General features: G+C 33.0%; 4 protein-coding genes across 6 annotated transcripts; 3 read left to right on the top strand and 1 right to left on the bottom strand.

The window, feature by feature from the left end:
• Positions 1–382: 382 nt before the first annotated feature.
• Bma-rab-39 (Uncharacterized protein) lies at positions 383–2,042 on the bottom strand (the record flags this gene model as incomplete). Its single annotated transcript, XM_001900116.2, has 4 exons — positions 383–544; positions 778–864; positions 1,251–1,440; positions 1,792–2,042. The coding sequence occupies 4 exons, from the start codon at positions 2,040–2,042 to the stop codon at positions 383–385; spliced, it is 690 nt and encodes a 229-aa protein (XP_001900151.1).
• A 1,838-nt stretch (positions 2,043–3,880) lies between these two features.
• Bma-arp-6 (Uncharacterized protein) lies at positions 3,881–6,989 on the top strand (the record flags this gene model as incomplete). 2 transcript variants are annotated; one of them, XM_001900117.2, is made up of 10 exons in its annotated part: positions 3,881–3,897; positions 4,314–4,391; positions 4,582–4,709; positions 4,811–4,993; positions 5,156–5,297; positions 5,489–5,644; positions 6,017–6,252; positions 6,351–6,426; positions 6,620–6,745; positions 6,911–6,989. In XM_001900117.2, the coding sequence occupies 10 exons, from the start codon at positions 3,881–3,883 to the stop codon at positions 6,987–6,989; spliced, it is 1,221 nt and encodes a 406-aa protein (XP_001900152.1). The 2 variants fall into 2 exon arrangements, with proteins under 2 accessions (XP_001900152.1, XP_042934922.1); XM_043078988.1 differs by lacking the exon at positions 3,881–3,897 and having other exon boundaries at positions 4,318–4,391.
• Positions 6,990–7,603: 614 nt separating this feature from the next.
• On the top strand, positions 7,604–10,313 carry Bma-sap-49 (Uncharacterized protein; the record flags this gene model as incomplete). 2 transcript variants are annotated; one of them, XM_001900118.2, is made up of 7 exons in its annotated part: positions 7,604–7,637; positions 7,885–8,014; positions 8,229–8,319; positions 8,689–8,817; positions 9,062–9,226; positions 9,538–9,844; positions 10,042–10,313. In XM_001900118.2, 7 exons carry the CDS (start codon positions 7,604–7,606, stop codon positions 10,311–10,313), a joined length of 1,128 nt encoding a protein of 375 aa, XP_001900153.2. The 2 variants fall into 2 exon arrangements, with proteins under 2 accessions (XP_001900153.2, XP_042934921.1); XM_043078987.1 differs by lacking the exon at positions 7,604–7,637 and having other exon boundaries at positions 7,980–8,014.
• A 1,397-nt stretch (positions 10,314–11,710) lies between these two features.
• On the top strand, positions 11,711–17,826 carry Bma-nrf-6 (Uncharacterized protein; the record flags this gene model as incomplete). Its single annotated transcript, XM_043078986.1, has 17 exons — positions 11,711–11,998; positions 12,578–12,731; positions 12,932–13,040; positions 13,222–13,332; positions 13,547–13,683; positions 13,875–13,992; positions 14,389–14,501; positions 14,788–14,961; positions 15,086–15,182; positions 15,344–15,457; positions 15,574–15,736; positions 15,991–16,070; positions 16,179–16,301; positions 16,522–16,651; positions 16,737–16,923; positions 17,096–17,241; positions 17,551–17,826. The coding sequence occupies 17 exons, from the start codon at positions 11,711–11,713 to the stop codon at positions 17,824–17,826; spliced, it is 2,520 nt and encodes an 839-aa protein (XP_042934920.1).
• Between the last annotated feature and the right edge of the window lie 914 nt (positions 17,827–18,740).

Here is an 18,740-nt window from a genome sequence, read left to right as displayed (position 1 = left end):
CAATAATTATGTATAGAGAGAAGACACTGTAAATAAAAACAAGTATTTTAAGACATTTCAAAAAAAGCTTCCAATTTCTAGACCAAACTATAGGAGTAAATAGTGCTGGAAATTCTAGCCTAATTTTAACCTAAAATTAATAAAGCTTGTTTTCTTTCTACCTCATTAATTGATGAATTATCTATGTTTTTTGAAGGCTTAATATGTTGCCAAACACTGTTCTCACAACTTCAAACATTATCAAATTGGAAAACTGAAAATTAATTAGAAATACTGACTGTGAAAAGTTATTAACAGTAACTGAATAACGCGAACTATTTTTTCCTTCTGTACAGAGTAACAATTATATATAATTACTGAGGAATGTACAATATGAAGCCAGCTAGCATGCGCAAGTTGAAAGTGGTGAATCCGAGCTTTCCGACAATGTTAATGACTTCGCGCGCATCATACCACTTCGAATACCTTCCCAACCATCAACTACACGCAACTGTCCATTCTCAATTCGATCACAGATTTCTCGTGCAATCATTTTAAACGACTCCTGAAAATTCGAATTAAGCTTCACTAAATCACATAGTTAAGCCTATTCAAATTGGTCTCTAACAAACGCGAGAAATCACAATTTAACTTCATTTTAATGGCTATCGTATTGTTATAATCCACGCAAGCAGTTTGTAAGCCTTCCAGAAATATAACACTTACTATAATACTTACTATAACACTTACTATAATACTTAATGTTATAGGTATTACTATAATACCTATAACACTTACCTGCACATTTTCACCCGTAACTGCTGATGTTTCCAAAAATTTGATTTTGTTATATTTGGCAAAATATTCGCCTTCTTCATACATTACCTAAAAATGGTACTACAAGAAACAGACCTGAACTGGCCATTTGCAATTCTATTTATTTATTTGTTTTCTTTTTTTTTTTTTTTTTTGATAAATGTTCGTCGAAATTTCCAGCTGCAACGTCTCATCAGTATTTTCTTATGAATGCAATGCATTACTGAATGATGCCAACGAACTTTTGATGCAAGTTATAACCATCAAACAAAAAGTAGCAGATAACTTGAATCAAATACACTCATAGTAAAAGTTACTTCCGCTTTGTGATAAATATGGATAAATATAAAAGATATTTTGATACTGAAGATTGTGACGAAGAACCGTGAACTTGAGGCGGTGCATCATCGTGAACAGCTAGCAAATGTTTATTTGCAGAATGGTGTGTGCCATACCTGGCGTTCATCATTTAGATCAGCTTTATGGCCGATGAGTTGGAAGACACAGTTGTTTGGTTGTGGACCCCCAACATTCTGTTCTGCCTCTTTTAGCCATTGTGCAACATGGTCGAATGTTGATCGATTTGTTATATCATAAACAACAATAACACCCACAGAATTACGGTAGTAGGAACGTGTTATCGATCTGAAGCGCATTTATTATTTGTTCCTTCAGCAAAGGATTTTGCTAATAAATGAAACTGAGATGGAACACACATGAAACATGTAAACTCAAAAATGAATCTGATCTAAATCTGTTTTAAATAAGATGAATTGCTGGTGACCGAAATTCAGCTTCAACCAACAATTCCTGGTTGTTATTAAACTATCTATAACATATTACGGGAATACTGGGCAGAGCTCCCATCTGCACATGATCTATGATTGTATCTAAGTAATACTGACAGTATCTCGTTAGTTACCAATCAGATTATTCATTCAGTATCAGCTTCGACCAATAGTCACTGAAATAAAAGACTTTTTCAAATCATCTTACCTGAACTTCTCTTGCCCAGCAGTATCCCAAAGTTGCAACTTTATCCGATACCCTGGTTTAACTTCCACCATTCGGGCATAGAAATCAACACCAACTGTGGGATCACAAATTTCGGCACACTTTCCCTCTGTAAAATGCCGAAGCAAACTAGATTTTCCCACGGTAGAGTCACCGATTAGTATCACTCGGAACTGATAACGGTACATTGGAGTATAATTTGGAGTCTCCATACCACTTTCCTCCGTTTCCATTAGCACTTCAAACCCGACTGGAATACGCGATCAAAAAAATCTAAAAAGCACTTTTAGAGTTCTAGTGCTAAATCATTCTAAATGTGTCCATCTTCTGTTCCTGTAATACCTCAATTATTGTAGATGGATTATGAGAGTCAACTGATTCGCAAGGTCAAAGATCAATGCACTAAAAAATTTCCGAAAACTTGTGAAAAGCTTTCAGGAAAAGTTTAACACACAGAATAAATAAGCTTGGATGAAAGGAAGACCTTCTGCTATACACATCATTGAAAATACACGCACTCATTGCTACTCGATGATAACAATGAAATAAATTAAGGTGTGTACGCTTCACCTGAAGAAAAAACATGGCCGTCGTTTCCTGTGAATACCGTGAAATGCAATTAGAAAGGATCAGCTACAAAATGTCGATGTTTTGATATTCCGAAATAGTAGCGGTGGAAATTAAGGTCCTTGCAACTATACAACTGACAACTGTGCAAATGTCAGGTAATACAGAATGCCAAAAATGCAGATTAATTTACAATTATTGAGCTGCAATGTACCAAAAGAGTTCGAAAGTGTTCTCTTGTTGACAATACGGTGATAGTTTTACATATTTTTTTTCCTAGTGGAATTGAAAGTATGACAGTCCTGGGAAGGTGGTTCATCTCCTTCTATCTGTTTAAAGTATTACTGAATACGTTTTTAACTTGAATAAGCTTTCAAATCTTGCCTCAATCCTATATGTAATGTCTATGTAACTCTTTGCATCTATGGCTGAAGATTTTAGCCTGAAGTGTTGTTTTTGCTAAATGCTTCTTACATGACTTCTTTGGTTGTTAGCGCTGAATACGTGTTCAAAAACAAATTTGAACATGAATAATATACAATGCAACTTTCCATTGATAAAGGTATACATTTTAGATTAAGCGTATGTGTATGAAAACAGCTGATTAGAGAAGGAGGACAGTATTATAAAAAAAATTTTAAGTCCAAAAATCGCATAGCGTAATGAAAATGGAGCATTCTAATGACTGTCAGTTATTGCTCGAGAAATAAATATGTTAAATATGTGGCCTTAACATTTTGTCTTGTAATTTTCATTTCGGTCTCCATTCGTTCGTTCAAACTTATTTGAACGAGGTTTTACAATAGAAGCATACTGGATGTAGCTTTGTGTGACTTTAAATTTATTTAAAAATGGAGTTTTTCTTTTCTTTTTTCCTTTTTCTCAGAATGACGAAATAAGCCAGCGTTACAGTTTGGTTTATCCTCATGAAATTAAAGCGTGGGATTTACGCTTATCAGACAACTCTTCGCTAATATTTGGATTTAGCTCTGTTCGTAACAAATGGAAAGAGTATAGAACAAAGTGGGGCGTGAAATAATCTCTGCAATCTGCTTTGTTTTACAAAAGACATAGTTTTATTTATTAATATCCAATAGAAGTGATCTCTATTTGATTACCTGACCACCGAATGGAGGAAAACAGGCGAGCGTAACATTTTGGTATTAAACAAACACTGTTTAATCTTGCTTCAAATGAAATAAAGAATCAACCTTCCAAGTTGTTTTTTTTTTAGCTTCTTGAGGAAGTTTGGATAGGATTAGTATTTGACATTTTTCTTTGGTGATGATTATGCCCTCTGCTTTCCTCTCAAGCTTCTCCCGAGTCGAAACCATCTCTTTCGATGAATTCAGCATTTTATAGATTGGGATTTTATCGAAGCTGGAAGTAAAATTGATATGCAAATCGAAGAACTGAATATGCTGAATGCTCTTTTGTCACATCACTGACATCATACCAGTACAAGGGTTGAAATGACATATTCTAATCGAGAATAACGCCTTGCATGTTCTTTTATTTCTGGTACTTTGTTTATTCAAAAAAATTGTGACAAATTATGTTTATAATCAGGGTTTACAAACTTAATATTGCTGTATTTTTCTTGATTTAAGTAAACTATTACTTAAAAAAATTTTTTCGGTTTAACTAATAAATATGAATACCTTATATTTCCTTTAGATATCCTTTTGGGTAAAATAAGGTGTCTTTTGAAAATTTTGTGATAGTATTATGCAATTACTTCATTTCTTTTCATTTCCATGCGACTGTTGGATCTTTCTTCTTTTTTATATGCGCTTATTTTGATGTGGGATGTATTAAAACTGAAGCACCTGCTATTTTTGAAGAAACATGTAGTACATTTCCATATTTTCGTCTTTTATAAAAGTATTTAAGGAGAACAAGTGAAATTTCTGTTTAAATATTTCCTAAATTTTCAGCGCCATGTCGTATACGCTTATATTTGACAATGGCTGTAGCACTATCAAAGCTGGTTATGTAAAGGACGACCAACCAAAGTAGCGTTTAATAATTTTCCTTATTCTTATCATTACCAGGTTTGACAGAGAAGAAAATGACTTTCTTATATTCTTATATTCAGTGATTTGAATTTCTCGATTTTAGACTTGCTAAAAGCGAGTGTTTTTATCTGCAGCTTTTGGGTCAGGCTTCTAGTTATTTAAGAGAACTTTGAATGGTTAATTTCAGATTATTCCCAAACTGTATTATTAAGACGAAAACTGATCGCAAAAGGGTTTTTGTGGCAGATGAAGTTGAAGAGTGTCGTGATCATTCTAGCATTTTTTTTCTTACTCCAGCGGAAAAGGGATATATTGGTTAGTGTGTTGATGCTTTTAAGAATTTGGTTTCAATAGCAGAAATGCTGTGGAATGCATCTTGTTCGGACGTAATTTTTTTTATATCGCAAGTATTTTAGTTAATTGGGATGTAGAACAACAAATATGGGATAGAGTATTTGGAAAAAATGCTCTGAATGTTTCATTCTCCGATACTCGTCTCATCATGACCGATACCATTTATAGTGTGCCAGCAATCCGGGATTTTTCGGATGAAATACTCTTTGAGCAGTATGGATTTCATTCAGTTGTCAAAACAAGTGGTAGGTAGTCCTGTGAAACTAAATGAGATATTTTGATGTAGTTAGATTTCATTCCAGTTTATCTAAATGCGAATCAAAAAATTTTCCTTGACTTGATATTCCACTCTCAGTTTTATGTTTTGTCGAAAATTCATTAAAATTCTTTTAAACGTCTGTCTTCAGCTTCTTCACTCGTTGCAATGGCTGATACTGTGTCGCAGGAATACAAGGATCAACTTTGCTGTATTGTCGTAGATACAGGTTTTTCATTTACTCATATCGTGCCTTATTATAATGGAAAAGTTATTCGAGAGGGCATTTTAAGGTAGGTTTAAATCCTTCAATTCGAAATTTGCAACTTGATATGATTTTCTGTAAAAAAGATGCAAGTTCAATTTATTTTTCCGTGCTTTTTTCCTGTAGCACGATTTTCAGAATGAAATTGGGGTAAGACAAAGAGAAAACTGATTTCCCCAGCTTTTCTTTATTTCATGTTATCTTTTTTTTGAATTTCAGAATTGATGTTGGCGGTAAAGTTCTGACTAATTTATTAAAAGAATGGATTTCATATAGACAGTTGAATGTAATGGAAGAAACATATGTTATGAATGAATGCAAGGAAGATATTTGTTTTGTTGCCGATGATTTTGCCAAACATATGGACATTGCGAAGTAAATTTTCAAGAAGTACAGAGCATTTTGGGAATAAATAAAATTTGCTGCACATTCCGTTCATACTGTGCAAAAGGATACCATCTTCATTTTAAATAGACATGATTTTTTCCCAGGGGGTTGTGCATACTGCAAACAACAAACATATCGTCTTCCTAAGGCAAAGCAATTGATAGATGTTTATTGTTGCTTCAGCGGTTGCTCAGATATGTAATTGGACTAAAATTATTATCTAGAATATAAAATGCCTTTTATATCCGGATAAATTTTCAAACTTATTATTTCTGCTATTCCTAAACTTTAATATGGAGTTCTCAATTCTTTTTTTCTTTTTCTTCGTGTAGCATAATATCTTAAGCCTCCTTTTTTAAGGTGCCGAGGAAAAGAGAATACCATTGTTCAGGATTACGTGCTTCCAGATTTCAACATCCATAATCGCGGATTTGTTCGTAGTCCTGAAGATAATGTTGGCGATGATCTACAGAAGTTGAGAGTGAATATAGAAAGATTTGCAGTACCTGAAACACTTTTTACACCGTCGGACATTGGAATTGCGCAGATGGGTATACCAGAAGCTATCGCAACAGCTGTAAAGAAATGCCCGTATGGTAATCTGTTTTGAGGATTCTGACATTGATTATTGACAGTAGTATACTTTTTGGTTTGTTAATTTCTGTAGGAGCGTAAAAGTTCATATGTTTTTAAGGTATGCGAGGACGATTGTTGAACAACATTGTTCTTTGTGGTGGTAATGTTTTATTTCCTGGATTCAAAGAACGAGTGTGAGCTTTTAACGCCATCTTTTCTTTAAAAAAAAAAAAAAGGAAAACGATTTCAGCAAGCTTTTTGTGATTAATTGTTGAATAAGTATTGTGTGGGATTTCCCATTATTGTTTCCGTTTAACATTTAGGTTTTTCATTTTAACAAGCTTTCAGCTTGGTTAAATTTTAGTGTTAAATCTGATCAAATTTTAGAGTTAAAGATTTGCGACCATTCGTGGATCAAATTTATGATATACAGTTAAGAGACGTTGCTAATCCTATAACGTATGCTTGGCACTGTGGGCAAAATTCGGTGAAACTCGGTGCTTGGGATGATAAGTATGTTTTTAACGAGAAGAATGAATTTTTATGATATGAAGAAGAATGAATTAAATTTTTATGATATGAACAATTTTTTTCGTGGGGCAGTTCACTATTGATATAAGTCAAATTTTTTTCTTTTTTTCAGTGGGATTGTTTTATATTAACTTCTTTAAATTTCAGATTTGTTTCAAAGGCGGAATACAGCGAGCATGGCTCCGTTATTTGGAGGAAGAAATTCTTCCATTTTCTTGAAACATAGTTCTGATTGTTTTGTTTTAAAATTCATTGTTGCTGACGATCTCATTGCCATTGATATATCTATGAAGAAATTTTTAACAGTTTGAAGTGCTATATTTCATGTATTATTCATGAAAATATTTTGTGTGATTTTTCATTTTCATGTCCAAATTTTCCTTAAAAATATTTAGGACTGTAGCACTAAGATCTCTATGATGATGCTACAGCCATAACATTAATTACTCATGTCTTTTCCTCATTTGCAAAAATTACATTACAAATCTGAGAGGGTAAGCTAACAGCAAAACGATCTGATTTTCTAGTTTTTGGTTCTTATTCTCCATTCCCTATCGCTCCCCTCTCTTACCTTACAAACTCAACACTGATTGTTCGGATTCGTGATATCTGAATATTTGATAATCTATTGAAATGATCGATTCGAAGTATTTCTGTATCAAAATGGTTCATACTCTTCTGAAGTTCAAATTTTCTTTCTAAAATCCATAGAAAGTAAGATCCAGTAAACTTTCTTTGGCATTATATTTACTAATGATTTCATATGTTGCAGGAAATTATTGTTGAGTAGTACTTAATCCCAACTTAAGTGTTTCATATACTGCAATTCTATCTCCGAATATGTCAGCAGGACCTATTTTGGAGAGGAATCAAGGTGAGTGTGGTTTTCTTGATTATGAGCCTTGAAATGTGCTATCTTCACTTTTAATACAATGTGATATCTTTACTCTTAATATGCACCTCATGTAACGTACTTCATTGCTGTTTCTGAACAGATTTTTTGAATTACTAATTCAATCTATCCGAAACATGTTTTCAATTTTTTGTGTTTTCTTACACTGTTTTTAACGGTTGTGGGAAGGACATTGCTGTCAATTTTTTATATGAAATTCAACTTCCAGATGCCACAATTTACGTTGGTGGTTTGGATGAAAAAGTGACTGACGCAATTTTATGGGAGTTGTTTGTTCAAGCAGGGCCGGTTGTATCAGTGAATATGCCGAAAGACCGAGTGACAAGCTCACATCAAGGGTTATTTCATTTTGAATTTAAAATTAGGTTTCGAATCTAATGTTGAAATTTGTCAAAGTACTGGATTTTTTTAAATTTGCAAGTTAATGTATACATTCAAATTTATAGAGATTTTTATTTAAGCAGTTTGAATGCTAAATTTTTTCTTACTTTTGATTATCTTTATCGAATTGATGTGGTTATTAGCCTTACTTACAAGAGTCTTTGGTTTCAGTTTCGGTTTTATTGAATTCATGGGTGAAGAAGATGCTGATTATGCAATTAAGATCATGAACATGATAAAATTGTATGGGAAGCCTATAAAGGTTGTTGATATCATATTTGAAAATCCTTTAGAAATATGCTGAATTGGAGAACTGATTGACTTAACGATCAATATTATTTTGCTTAAAAAGTGTGATTTGAGCCACATGCCAGTGCATGTTATACTATTACTAAGGTCATGACCTTAGTAACTGAAATATTAATGGATCTCTCCATGTTTACAAAAACCTTGAGCCGTTCGTATTGTATATGAATTAGTTTTATGTTTAATACTGTTCATCAGTTCTGTATTTTCTTGTTATGATTGCACTTCAGTAAAGATAATGAGGCTGTGAAGTCTTTAGATATAAAACAATTTTTAATAAAGTAATTCCTTTTTGTCTAATATTGGCTGGAGACGATTTTTCCAGGTAAATAAGGCGTCCGCTCATGAAAAAAATATGGATGTTGGCGCAAACGTATTCGTTGGTAATCTGGACCCTGAAGTGGATGAGAAATTACTTTTTGATACATTTAGTGCATTTGGAGTTATTTTACAGGTCTTTTTTCTTTTCTGAAATAATTACTTGGCTTAATTATAGTCTTTTCTAGAGTTATCACTTACACGCAAGGGAGAACCCTATATTTTAGAAAGGCGGTAGATTTAGCTCTATAATTCCTGTACGAAAAAGTGGGTGTTACTTTGTATATTTTATTTTGTATCACCAGAAATGTTGCTTTTCATTTTTCTAAATTCTCTGTTTAAAGCTAATAATGATTATTTCAATAATGGTTATTTTTCAGGTTCCGAAAATAATGCGTGATGCTGAAACGGGTAACAGTAAAGGTTTTGCATTTGTGAATTTTGCATCTTTTGAAGCATCAGATTCAGCTATTGAAGCAATGAATGGACAATTTCTTTGCAATCGAGCTATCACTGTGAGTTATGCATTCAAAAAAGATACAAAGGTTTGTTCTTTTTCTCAATTTTATTTTTTGTTTTCGATGCTTTCTTCATTCGACGTAGGTCTATCTATAGACTAATGCTCTAACGTGTGATGTAATTATTGATTTGGGTTTTGGCCGTTTAAAAAAAAAAAAACTTTCGATGTTTTCCTTTATTGCTTTATATTTCTAATGTGCTGAGCTTTTAAAGTTTTTTCTGCGAAAGAAAAAGAGAAAAACGGAAATTTTAAGGATGAGTTTACCAGTTTTGGGTTTCCTGTTAATTGAAGTTAGTGAAATTATCAGTTTCTTTGGTTTTATTTTCTGGCATTTAGGGTGAACGACACGGTACTGCTGCTGAACGAATGCTAGCTGCACAGAATCCTTTGTTTCCTTCAGACAAACCAAATCAGATATTCTCTGATGGAAAATTGCCTCTTGCACCTGTACTTCATCCACCACCACCAGGTCCTCCAATACCTCCACCGATGATCCAGCCAATGGCCGGACCACCGCCTGCAATCTTTCCACCACCTCCACCACCTATGCCTACACCTGGTGCAACACCGATTCCACCACCACCTCCACCACCTGCTCCACCAACACCGCTTGGTACCCCTAGACCACCGCCGCCAATGAGTGGTGAGTATTTGTTACCTTTGGATTCTATTTGCTTTGTGCAGTTTGTCAAGTAAAAAACAAAGTTGGGATTGTATTTTATATCATTTGAATAGTTAATTTATTTGGCAGTCCTTTAATTTGAAACCCAAAAACTTTTTTAATTTACATTAACTGCTTTTCATCCTTCGGAATAATTGTACACCGTTCGAAAATTTCAGCGCCGTTACCAATGTGGGGAATGCCACCACCACCACCGATAACACCAGGAATGCGACCGCCAGCAACACCGACACCGACGCCACCTCCACCACCTCCTCCGAGGGGTTTCCCTCGAATGCCTCCACCGTTTCCTCCTATGCAAGGTCGCGCATCATTCCCTCCGCCACCGCCTCCTTCAGTACGAATGATGCGTCCTCCTCCGCCTCCCATCATGCGCCCTTCTAGACCACCACCTCCTCCAACATCTGCTCCCGTCTCCACATCGTCATAAATTTTTAAATGATTTAATGTTTCATCATTTGCTGTTTCAAGTGTTTTACCAATACATGACTTAATCTTCGGTTTTGGATTTATTACCCTGATTTTTCTTCTATTATAACTTTAAGTTTCTAAAGTTGTTCAGTATTCAGTATCAATGATTAGTAATAAAAATATAAAGTTAAGATTGTCCTCTTAAAGGACCATTCCAACGAATCGAGTTGTGCAGTAAAGCACAGAATGTTAAGTTTTCATTTATTGGTTCTGCTTAAAAATGATATCCAAGTTACATGTGTGAACAAATAAAAATCTGTGTTACATTTTCTGCCAAATTTTTTCAAGAAATTTTTTCAGACGGCTAGTTTATCAATTTGCGTAGAAAGGTCTGCTTGGTGTGAACGTATATTTACATAACGATACCTTTGGAGATTTGTATGAACATTAATGCTCTGTTGCTGAAACATTTGCTTGTAGATTATGGAAGACCTGAAGCTGTTCATGGTATTTACAGAAAATCGAGTCAGCAACGCTGGCAAGACTTTTTTGGTAAAGTTGTAGCCAAAGCATTTGGTCGTTTGACTCTTAAAAGTCAATGAAAAAATCATTCACTAACGAATTTTTTTTTTTTTTTTTTTTTTTTTTATAGGCCAAAAGATTCCAAAAAAAGTATTTTGCAAATTTACTGGATAAGCTTCAATAGAATGAGATTACTACCAATTTACTTCGTTAACTATGTTGGCAGTGGTCTCACACTATACCTGCCATCAAATCTTTCCGTAGAACCTTTATTACCAATTCTTAATGTTTGTTGTTGAATTCAAAAGGGAGTTTTGGTGGACAACGAAGTACTTGCGTACTTGTTTTGATGGACAACGAAGTACTTATTAGTCTATCAAATATTTCTCAGGTGATGAAATTTGCCTATAGAATAAAATACTGGAATTTATGAGTTCTTATTAGCTTGAATAGAGTTACGAAATTGAGGAGAGTTTGTGGGATGGAAATCAGTCACTGTTATTACTACGAGTTTATCAAGGATGTTTCAAATCAAAGTTAAATGTCAATAATTCCTTTGTTACCCTTCTTCTTACTTCATCAACTACTTATCATATCTGATAGCAAAGGAGAGACGAGTCGATGAAGTGGCCTGCGTATTATCGTTCAGCCATTTCACAAGATAGGCAACACTTCAACTGTTTGATGATCTCTTACACTGCAACCATACGATCTTCCCTCTTGCGTAGCTCATCTGTTGCTTCTGCTCCGTGTAATCATACTGATAACATCGCGCTGCACTGATAAGGTTATTAAAGCTAAAATTGCCACTGTCGAAGATAATGTCAGTGTGAAATTTCACTGACTGATAGTTTCCATCTGGGATCATAATTACGAGATTTTGGTGCGATCTTAATGCAAATTTTGAAAGACACTTGTTTTCTTCTAGTTTTTCCACTTCTCCTAGTTATTGCTGACGACTTCTTGGAAGAAGAAATACGATTGGAAAATAAAAAAGATTCAGATAATGTACTGGGAGCATTCGTCACTGAATTTTTCGCCGACTCACAGTGGCAACTGATCATTGATTTGGATTTCTTCAGAACTTTATTTCTTCATCCCACTAGCAAATTTGAGAAAGCGTTGAAAACAGGCGATGAATCATACATCAAACGATTACTCACTTTGTTGGAACCTTTAAAGGTATATTTTAGCTCTTGTTCCGTTTCATTCCTTTATTTTTTGCTTATTCATCATTAATTTTATTTACTTCATTCATTCACTTGTTTACTTATGCTTTTATTATTTCCGTAATGCTTATATATTTTTTGAAGAAATGGCTAGTATTAAATGAAATTTTAATTCAATGTCAAGTATACCGTACTATTAAAATCCCTCATTTTATTGCTACATCGTAATTCTTGCGAGAAAAGCATCTTTGCATTCCGATTTTCATATAGTCTCTTCAGAGTGAGAATTAAACGAAATCGCTTAAAGTAACTGACTTTGTGAACCTTTGCACAGTCTTGCTAAAATATCTGGTATGTATTGTAATGATGCATAGATAAACCGCTAATTCTGACACCACTTTTCGAATATGAGAAGCACGTTGATAATGACTGTTAAATTAAGAAAATAATATTGTTTTCGGTCTGAAATTTTACAAATTACGGACTTTCCCTTTAAATGGAGATACTTTTAAATGGTAAACATAGATATAGATGGAATTGCTTAAATAGTATAACAATCATACGAAATATTTTTGTACTAACTTTATTTTAGGAGTACGATGTATCATCACCTTGTCTTGCCGATATAGCTTATTTTCTCTGGACAGCTATGGATTATACTCGTTCCAATGAGCGCAGTGGCTGTACTAATTGTACTTGTGAATTTCACATGCGTAATCATCAAAATCACCGGTGGATTTTCAACGGTATAATTTTAAATATGACGATTTTGTTGCAGATATTTTGGAGACTTTTTCTGTCTGTATATACATACTTTCTGACATACTTTCTCCTCAATTGATAGTTCTTTCAATTTTGTTTTACTTTTTTTGTGAATTTGTGGATCGAATAAATTTTTTAATGGTTTGATGTTTTTTTTGATCAGCTGTTCCTTTATCCGTTGCAGTACTAGATGCAATGGGCAAAGTACCAGCTGGTATTTTAAGCGGTAATAATCTCTGGATCGGGTCGTGGAGTGCTTGTCGACGTATTTCAGTTATCAAAAATCGCCAGCAGTATATTTTGTTGTTCTTCAATATTTATATTCTCTCGAATATTCGAACGAATAAATTTTTTAACTTCAAAAACAGAATAGTTCTGTTTTAAACTTTTCAAGGAATACTTTTTTTTTTTTTTTTCAACCTTCACCGTATGGGAAATTCAAAACACTCAAACAATCAACCGAATTTTATTTAGACAGAAATGGTCAGGTCAGTACTGCTTGGCCAGCTTCCAGCCATACAGTTCTGCTGATCCATTCAAAAACATCGCTTCTAGTCCTATAAAGAATTCTAACGTTCATTGCAGGTTTGCTTCTATTCAATTCTCATTTGCACTTTCTTTACAATTTTTTTTAACCTCCTTTTTAGTATGTATTCTAGTTCAATTTCATTTCATTTAAAACTAGTAATTTCTAGAAGTAGGCGATTTTTTTACATTCAGATGTAATTGAAAAATTAATACGCTTTATGGATACTTAGTTTAATTATGAGTTTTATAGTTTTTTGATCTTTCTTTTTAGTAGTTCAAACATTTGGCCCTCAAATGAAACAAATGATGAAAATGACAGATGCTTCACTTTAATTCCATTGCTCAACTATGGCATCTGCACGCCAGACTCTTGCACAAATTATGATGTGAAGAAAATTTTCGAATTAGGTCATTTTTTAATTTTCAAATTAATGCATTTACAAGGTCTTTATTAGGATCTTGAATTTGGAAAACTTGACTGAAAATCGTGACAACAAAAATCAAAAACTTCCGGGTGGCAAGTGTATGTTATGCATCTTGCTTCTCTGAACCATTTCAAAATTTGTCAAATTTAAAGGTTAAACCTTTTCAAGTTACAGTTTACAAATCGGCTGAAAGCGCTATTGGTAGACAAATAGTATGCAATGTGGATATTATTTGTCGTAATAATTTACCTCACTTCCAACTTTCCCATGATTCGAGTTCATTAATTGTACTGTAAGTCTATTATTTTGGTCTAAACTAAAGCTGTTACTCAATAATTCTGTAACAGCCGTTTGGATGCTCGAATCAAAATAGTATTAAATCAGAACAATAAGTTTTGATATGAACTGCCAGTATTTTTTATTTTTAGTATTACAAGAAATTTACTTTTCCCGGCTTTTAATGTTTGATATCGTAAAGATTACAGGTTGCAGGGGTTAATTACATCTAACTAATTCAAAATTTGTAGATCATTTTAAATCTTACAGATTTCACGAAAAACAAAAATTTTGGAAATGGTCAACGAAGTCAAAAAATTCTAAAAGTGAAAAAGAATACTTCTCTCGAATATGTTGTTCGTTGAGTATTTATTCGTTCAGACTTTCTGCTTTACAATGAACTTTTTTGCAGATTTTTTGTGCTCTTTGTACTAGTGTTGATGCTTTTCGGCACACTGTATGATTATCTTGTTTATCAAACGGAGCTGAAGAACGACGAGGATGAGATGTACAATAAAAAACAAAGTTGACCTTAATTTCCCTAAAATTCTTTGCTTTTGTCTAGGAAATTTTACTGCTAATAACCTATTAGCTATTGCGGGTTAAAATTAATTCTTCATGAAGTGACAATCTTTGTCCAATATGTGGTTAGGACAGCAAAAATTTTTAAATGCCCATAGCAGCAGTTGATATAGACAATGAACTTGTGAAAAGCATGATTGAAAACTAGAATTCATTTTATGATACAGTAAAGAACAAAATAGGTTAAACTATGATTAAATTACTTTTTTAATTTTTTGCAATATTTCAGACTGGTTCTTAAAAGTATTATTAGCGTTTTCGATTTACACAAATGGACGAAATATTTTAAGAACAGAGAAACGAAGTAATCAGATACACTGCCTTCATGGTACTAGAGTGCTCAGTATGTTCTGGATCATCCTTGGTCATTCATATTATTACATTATCAGCAGTCTAACAGTTGGTGCGTTTGGTTTTGAAATTTATGAACTAACTTTTTCGTAAAGATATAAAGCCTACGAAAATTGCAAGCAGTATTTAATTGGGAATAAAGATAAAATTTTCATTTATGCCATAATTTATTTCAGATAATTTGTTACCCGCAATGATTGCATTTCCACAAAAAATTTTTAACCTTATTATTGTACAAGCACCACTTGCTGTTGATTCATTTTTTTATCTCAGGTTATTTGTTTTTGGCAACCAAAGTATGGAATTTCTAAAAATTTCGGAGATTTTTGTTTTGTGGTACTTGATTTAGCTTCGGAAATTTCATGGCGTTTTGAATTTCCATTAAGTATACTTAAATTGTGCTTGTGAACCTTTGGTTATGTCTCAATTTTCAGCGGTATGTTAACTTCATATTTGTTTATGCGAAAGTTTGAAGCGGAAGCTGCAAAAGGTCGTTCTATATATTCATTAGATATGTGGTCGCTTTTCTACATTCATCGATATATCAGGTTTTTATTCCTCTGTCCAGGATACCACGATTCTACTTATTACTTCTTAATTCTTAACAGATTAGGAGATTCATATATCATGTTCATTATGATGTTTTTTTACTTGCCAATTAAAGGCTTACTCCCATATACTTAATGATTATGGTTCTGGATGTCACTTTATTTACACATTTCTCTGATGGACCATTTTGGCGACCTATTGAAGCGAACTATTGTCGCAAAAGTTGGTGGACTAACTTAATTTATATGAATAATTTTTTATTGCAAGATGTTGAAGTTGTAAGTTTTTCATGGTCTTTACATTTTTTAACATGTCTTTTGTAAGTTCCACTTCATAAATAATATTTGCTATATTTATTTAGAGATTAAAATATATTCATATTCAAGGCACTCCTTATTTATATAGACTTGAATTTTCATGTATTTATTTCTTCTTATTGATATTCCATATATCAGTTATATTATTTTAAACATAATCTCTTCTTTAAGTCTTGTGCAAAACTGATAAAAGATTAAAGCTATAATATTTGAAGTGCATGGGGTGGACGTGGTATATGGCCAACGACATGCAGTTTCATATTTTTTCACCAGTACTTCTTATACTTCTCTATAGGTTAGTTATTATATTCTTTTGTCAAATAAAATTCAGTTATAGCATTTAAGTCTTTTGATTAATATAAAAGCCTTCAAGCAAAAATAAAATTTGAAGTTAGATTTGTAGAAATCAGCTTGTTGGCATCATTATTGCGTTGTCATTGATTACTGTGTCATCTCTGGCACATTTATTCATCATTCTTGCAAATAACTATCCACCTGCACCCATACTGACCGCCAAACTGCAACTGTACGTTTCCATTTTTTTCTTCTCTGAATTATACTGCATTTTTTATGAGCGTCCAAATTTTCACTCTTTGATAACTTTCTGAAGTTGGATTTGTAGTCATTTCAAGTCAAGTATAAAGCTTATATAACAAATTACGAAATGAAAAATAGAAATGCTGATCTAGGTTTAGTGAATCAACTCTATGGCCTACTTTCTACAAATGGTAATAAGATAATTGCAGAGTGCAGGATCTAAGCACGTACTGGCCGGATGTCTATGTGAAACCGTATATTCGTTGCAATCCATATATAATTGGTATATTGGTTGGTTACGCAGTATATAAATGTACACTTCGGCCCACATTTCCTAGGGTATTTTTAAATTTAAAAGAAAAAACTTCTTTGTCAGGAAGTAATTTCACTTTTTTCGAATTTTTAATTTCTCATTTTTTCCCAGTGGAAAGTAGTAGCAGGCTGGATGCTGTCTACAGTTTTGGGACTTCTAGCCGTGTTTGGCTTATATAATTATGCTCGAACAGGCGATATATCAGACCCGGCACGCATTATTTATGCCTTATTTGGACGTAATGCCTATGCCTTAAGTTTAGCGTGGATTACTTTTGCATGCGCTACTGGGTATGGAGGTTAGCTGTTTAACATTTTTCTGCATTTCCATTTCCGACTTTTGAATGGTTTAAACTCAACAACATTTTTGCTTTATAAAAACATATGCTAAAAACATATGCTTTAATTTTATTTTTTGCTACAGGTAGTGCCAATCTTGAGAGAAATCATCAACGAGCAATTTAATTTCAGGAGCGGTAAATAATATATTAGGTTGGCGAGCTTGGATACCATTAAGTCGTATAACATTTTGTGCCTACCTCATTCATCCTATTTTACTACAAATTTACTATTTGAGTCGACCACATGCTTTTCATTTTACTACCGTTTATCAAATGGCATGTTCTTCAATAACTTTTGTTTTTTTTTTTATTCTCTTAAAAATAGAAATACTACATCACCGATATTTTAAAACAAAAATATTTTATACGATAAATGATGTGGCGAAATTTTATTTGTCCTAATCATAATAATCATAATATAGAAGATCGAAACGACTGAATAGTATCATAGTACTACGATTTTTCTCATAATTTTTAAGTTACTTGTGGAAGCTCGGTTGTGCTTTCTAGCTTAGCTTAGATTAGATTACTACTCTTATTATCGAATATCTATCCTAAACCCGTATTTTTACGGCTTTTTTTCAGCTTTATCAGTTTGCTATAGCTGTTGCAATGGCATATTTTACGGGTTTGTTCCTAAGTTTAGCATTCGAAGTGCCTGTATCCAACTTGGAAACTCTGTTGATTGACAAAATTATGGAAAAAATAAAGGCACATCGACGTCGCAAACCACCGCGGGTAAAAGTACAGTTTGGAGTGGTGAATAATGACGATGTAGACGAAATGGTGTTAAAGGAAGCGGTAATAGAATCATGTACTGCTGACGCTGTTTTAAATAAAAAACAACCAACTCGTTCATAAAACTCCAAAGCTTCGAATAAAATGGATTTGATATCTCCCTCTGTTTACTATTGTTAAAACTATTTTGATTTCACTTTGTATGTAATATCAAAGTTTAAATTTCAGTCATCTTTGTATATCACTTAAACTTAACAATAAAAATTAGCTTCAGAAGAAACGAGGCATTCTTTAAAAAAATCCAGAATCTGTGATTGTTAGTGCATATTGTTGGTGACAAAATGAACACTTAAACAGGGAACGAGTGAAGAGACTTAAGAAATTTATGAATATACAAAATGTCATATATACTAAGTCTAGTAAAGCTATGAGCAGAAATAGTTCATAAATTTAAAAGTTTCTAAGTTATTCATTTGGAATCAGCGAAATGTTTTTGTGTGGCCACTCATTTATTTACCTAATCCTTTGACATATACTTTTAGATCTCGTCAGTTATGTAGTCATACGAAGAAAAATAATTAATGATCTGAATTTTCTTCACATGAAGTTTTCTGTTAAGTTTAAATCCTGTTTTATTCTAAGTGAGGAATATTTGCCTTGAAATTTTATCCTAGTACATTAGGATGAAATTTTATTCGAGTTTCAAAATTACTTGACTTTTTTTTTAAGCATAAAAATCTGATTTGGAATGCTACCTTAAAGCTCGCTTCATGTTCTTCGGAAATTTACGAATCAGTTTTCTTGAATAAGAGCATTTCCATCTAAAGATATGTGAAATTGTTTCTTGGTAGAAGCATTCGGTTGTAGCATTCGGTTTTGATTACTGAGTTTTACAGTTTGCCATAATATTTAAATATTATTATACAGTTTAAATTTTATAACGTATATATTTAAAAAATGAGGCATGGGATTGGGATGATCAGTAATAAATAAAATGGAATGGAAGCGAGACAGTTATCTCTATCCGCTCTAATAAT

The sequence above is a fragment of the Brugia malayi genome (genome assembly GCF_000002995.4).
Source record: "Brugia malayi strain FR3 genome assembly, contig: Bm_v4_Chr2_contig_001, whole genome shotgun sequence".
Lineage (NCBI taxonomy): Eukaryota > Metazoa > Nematoda > Chromadorea > Rhabditida > Onchocercidae > Brugia > Brugia malayi.
This window is presented reverse-complemented; position numbering and strand designations above follow the sequence as displayed.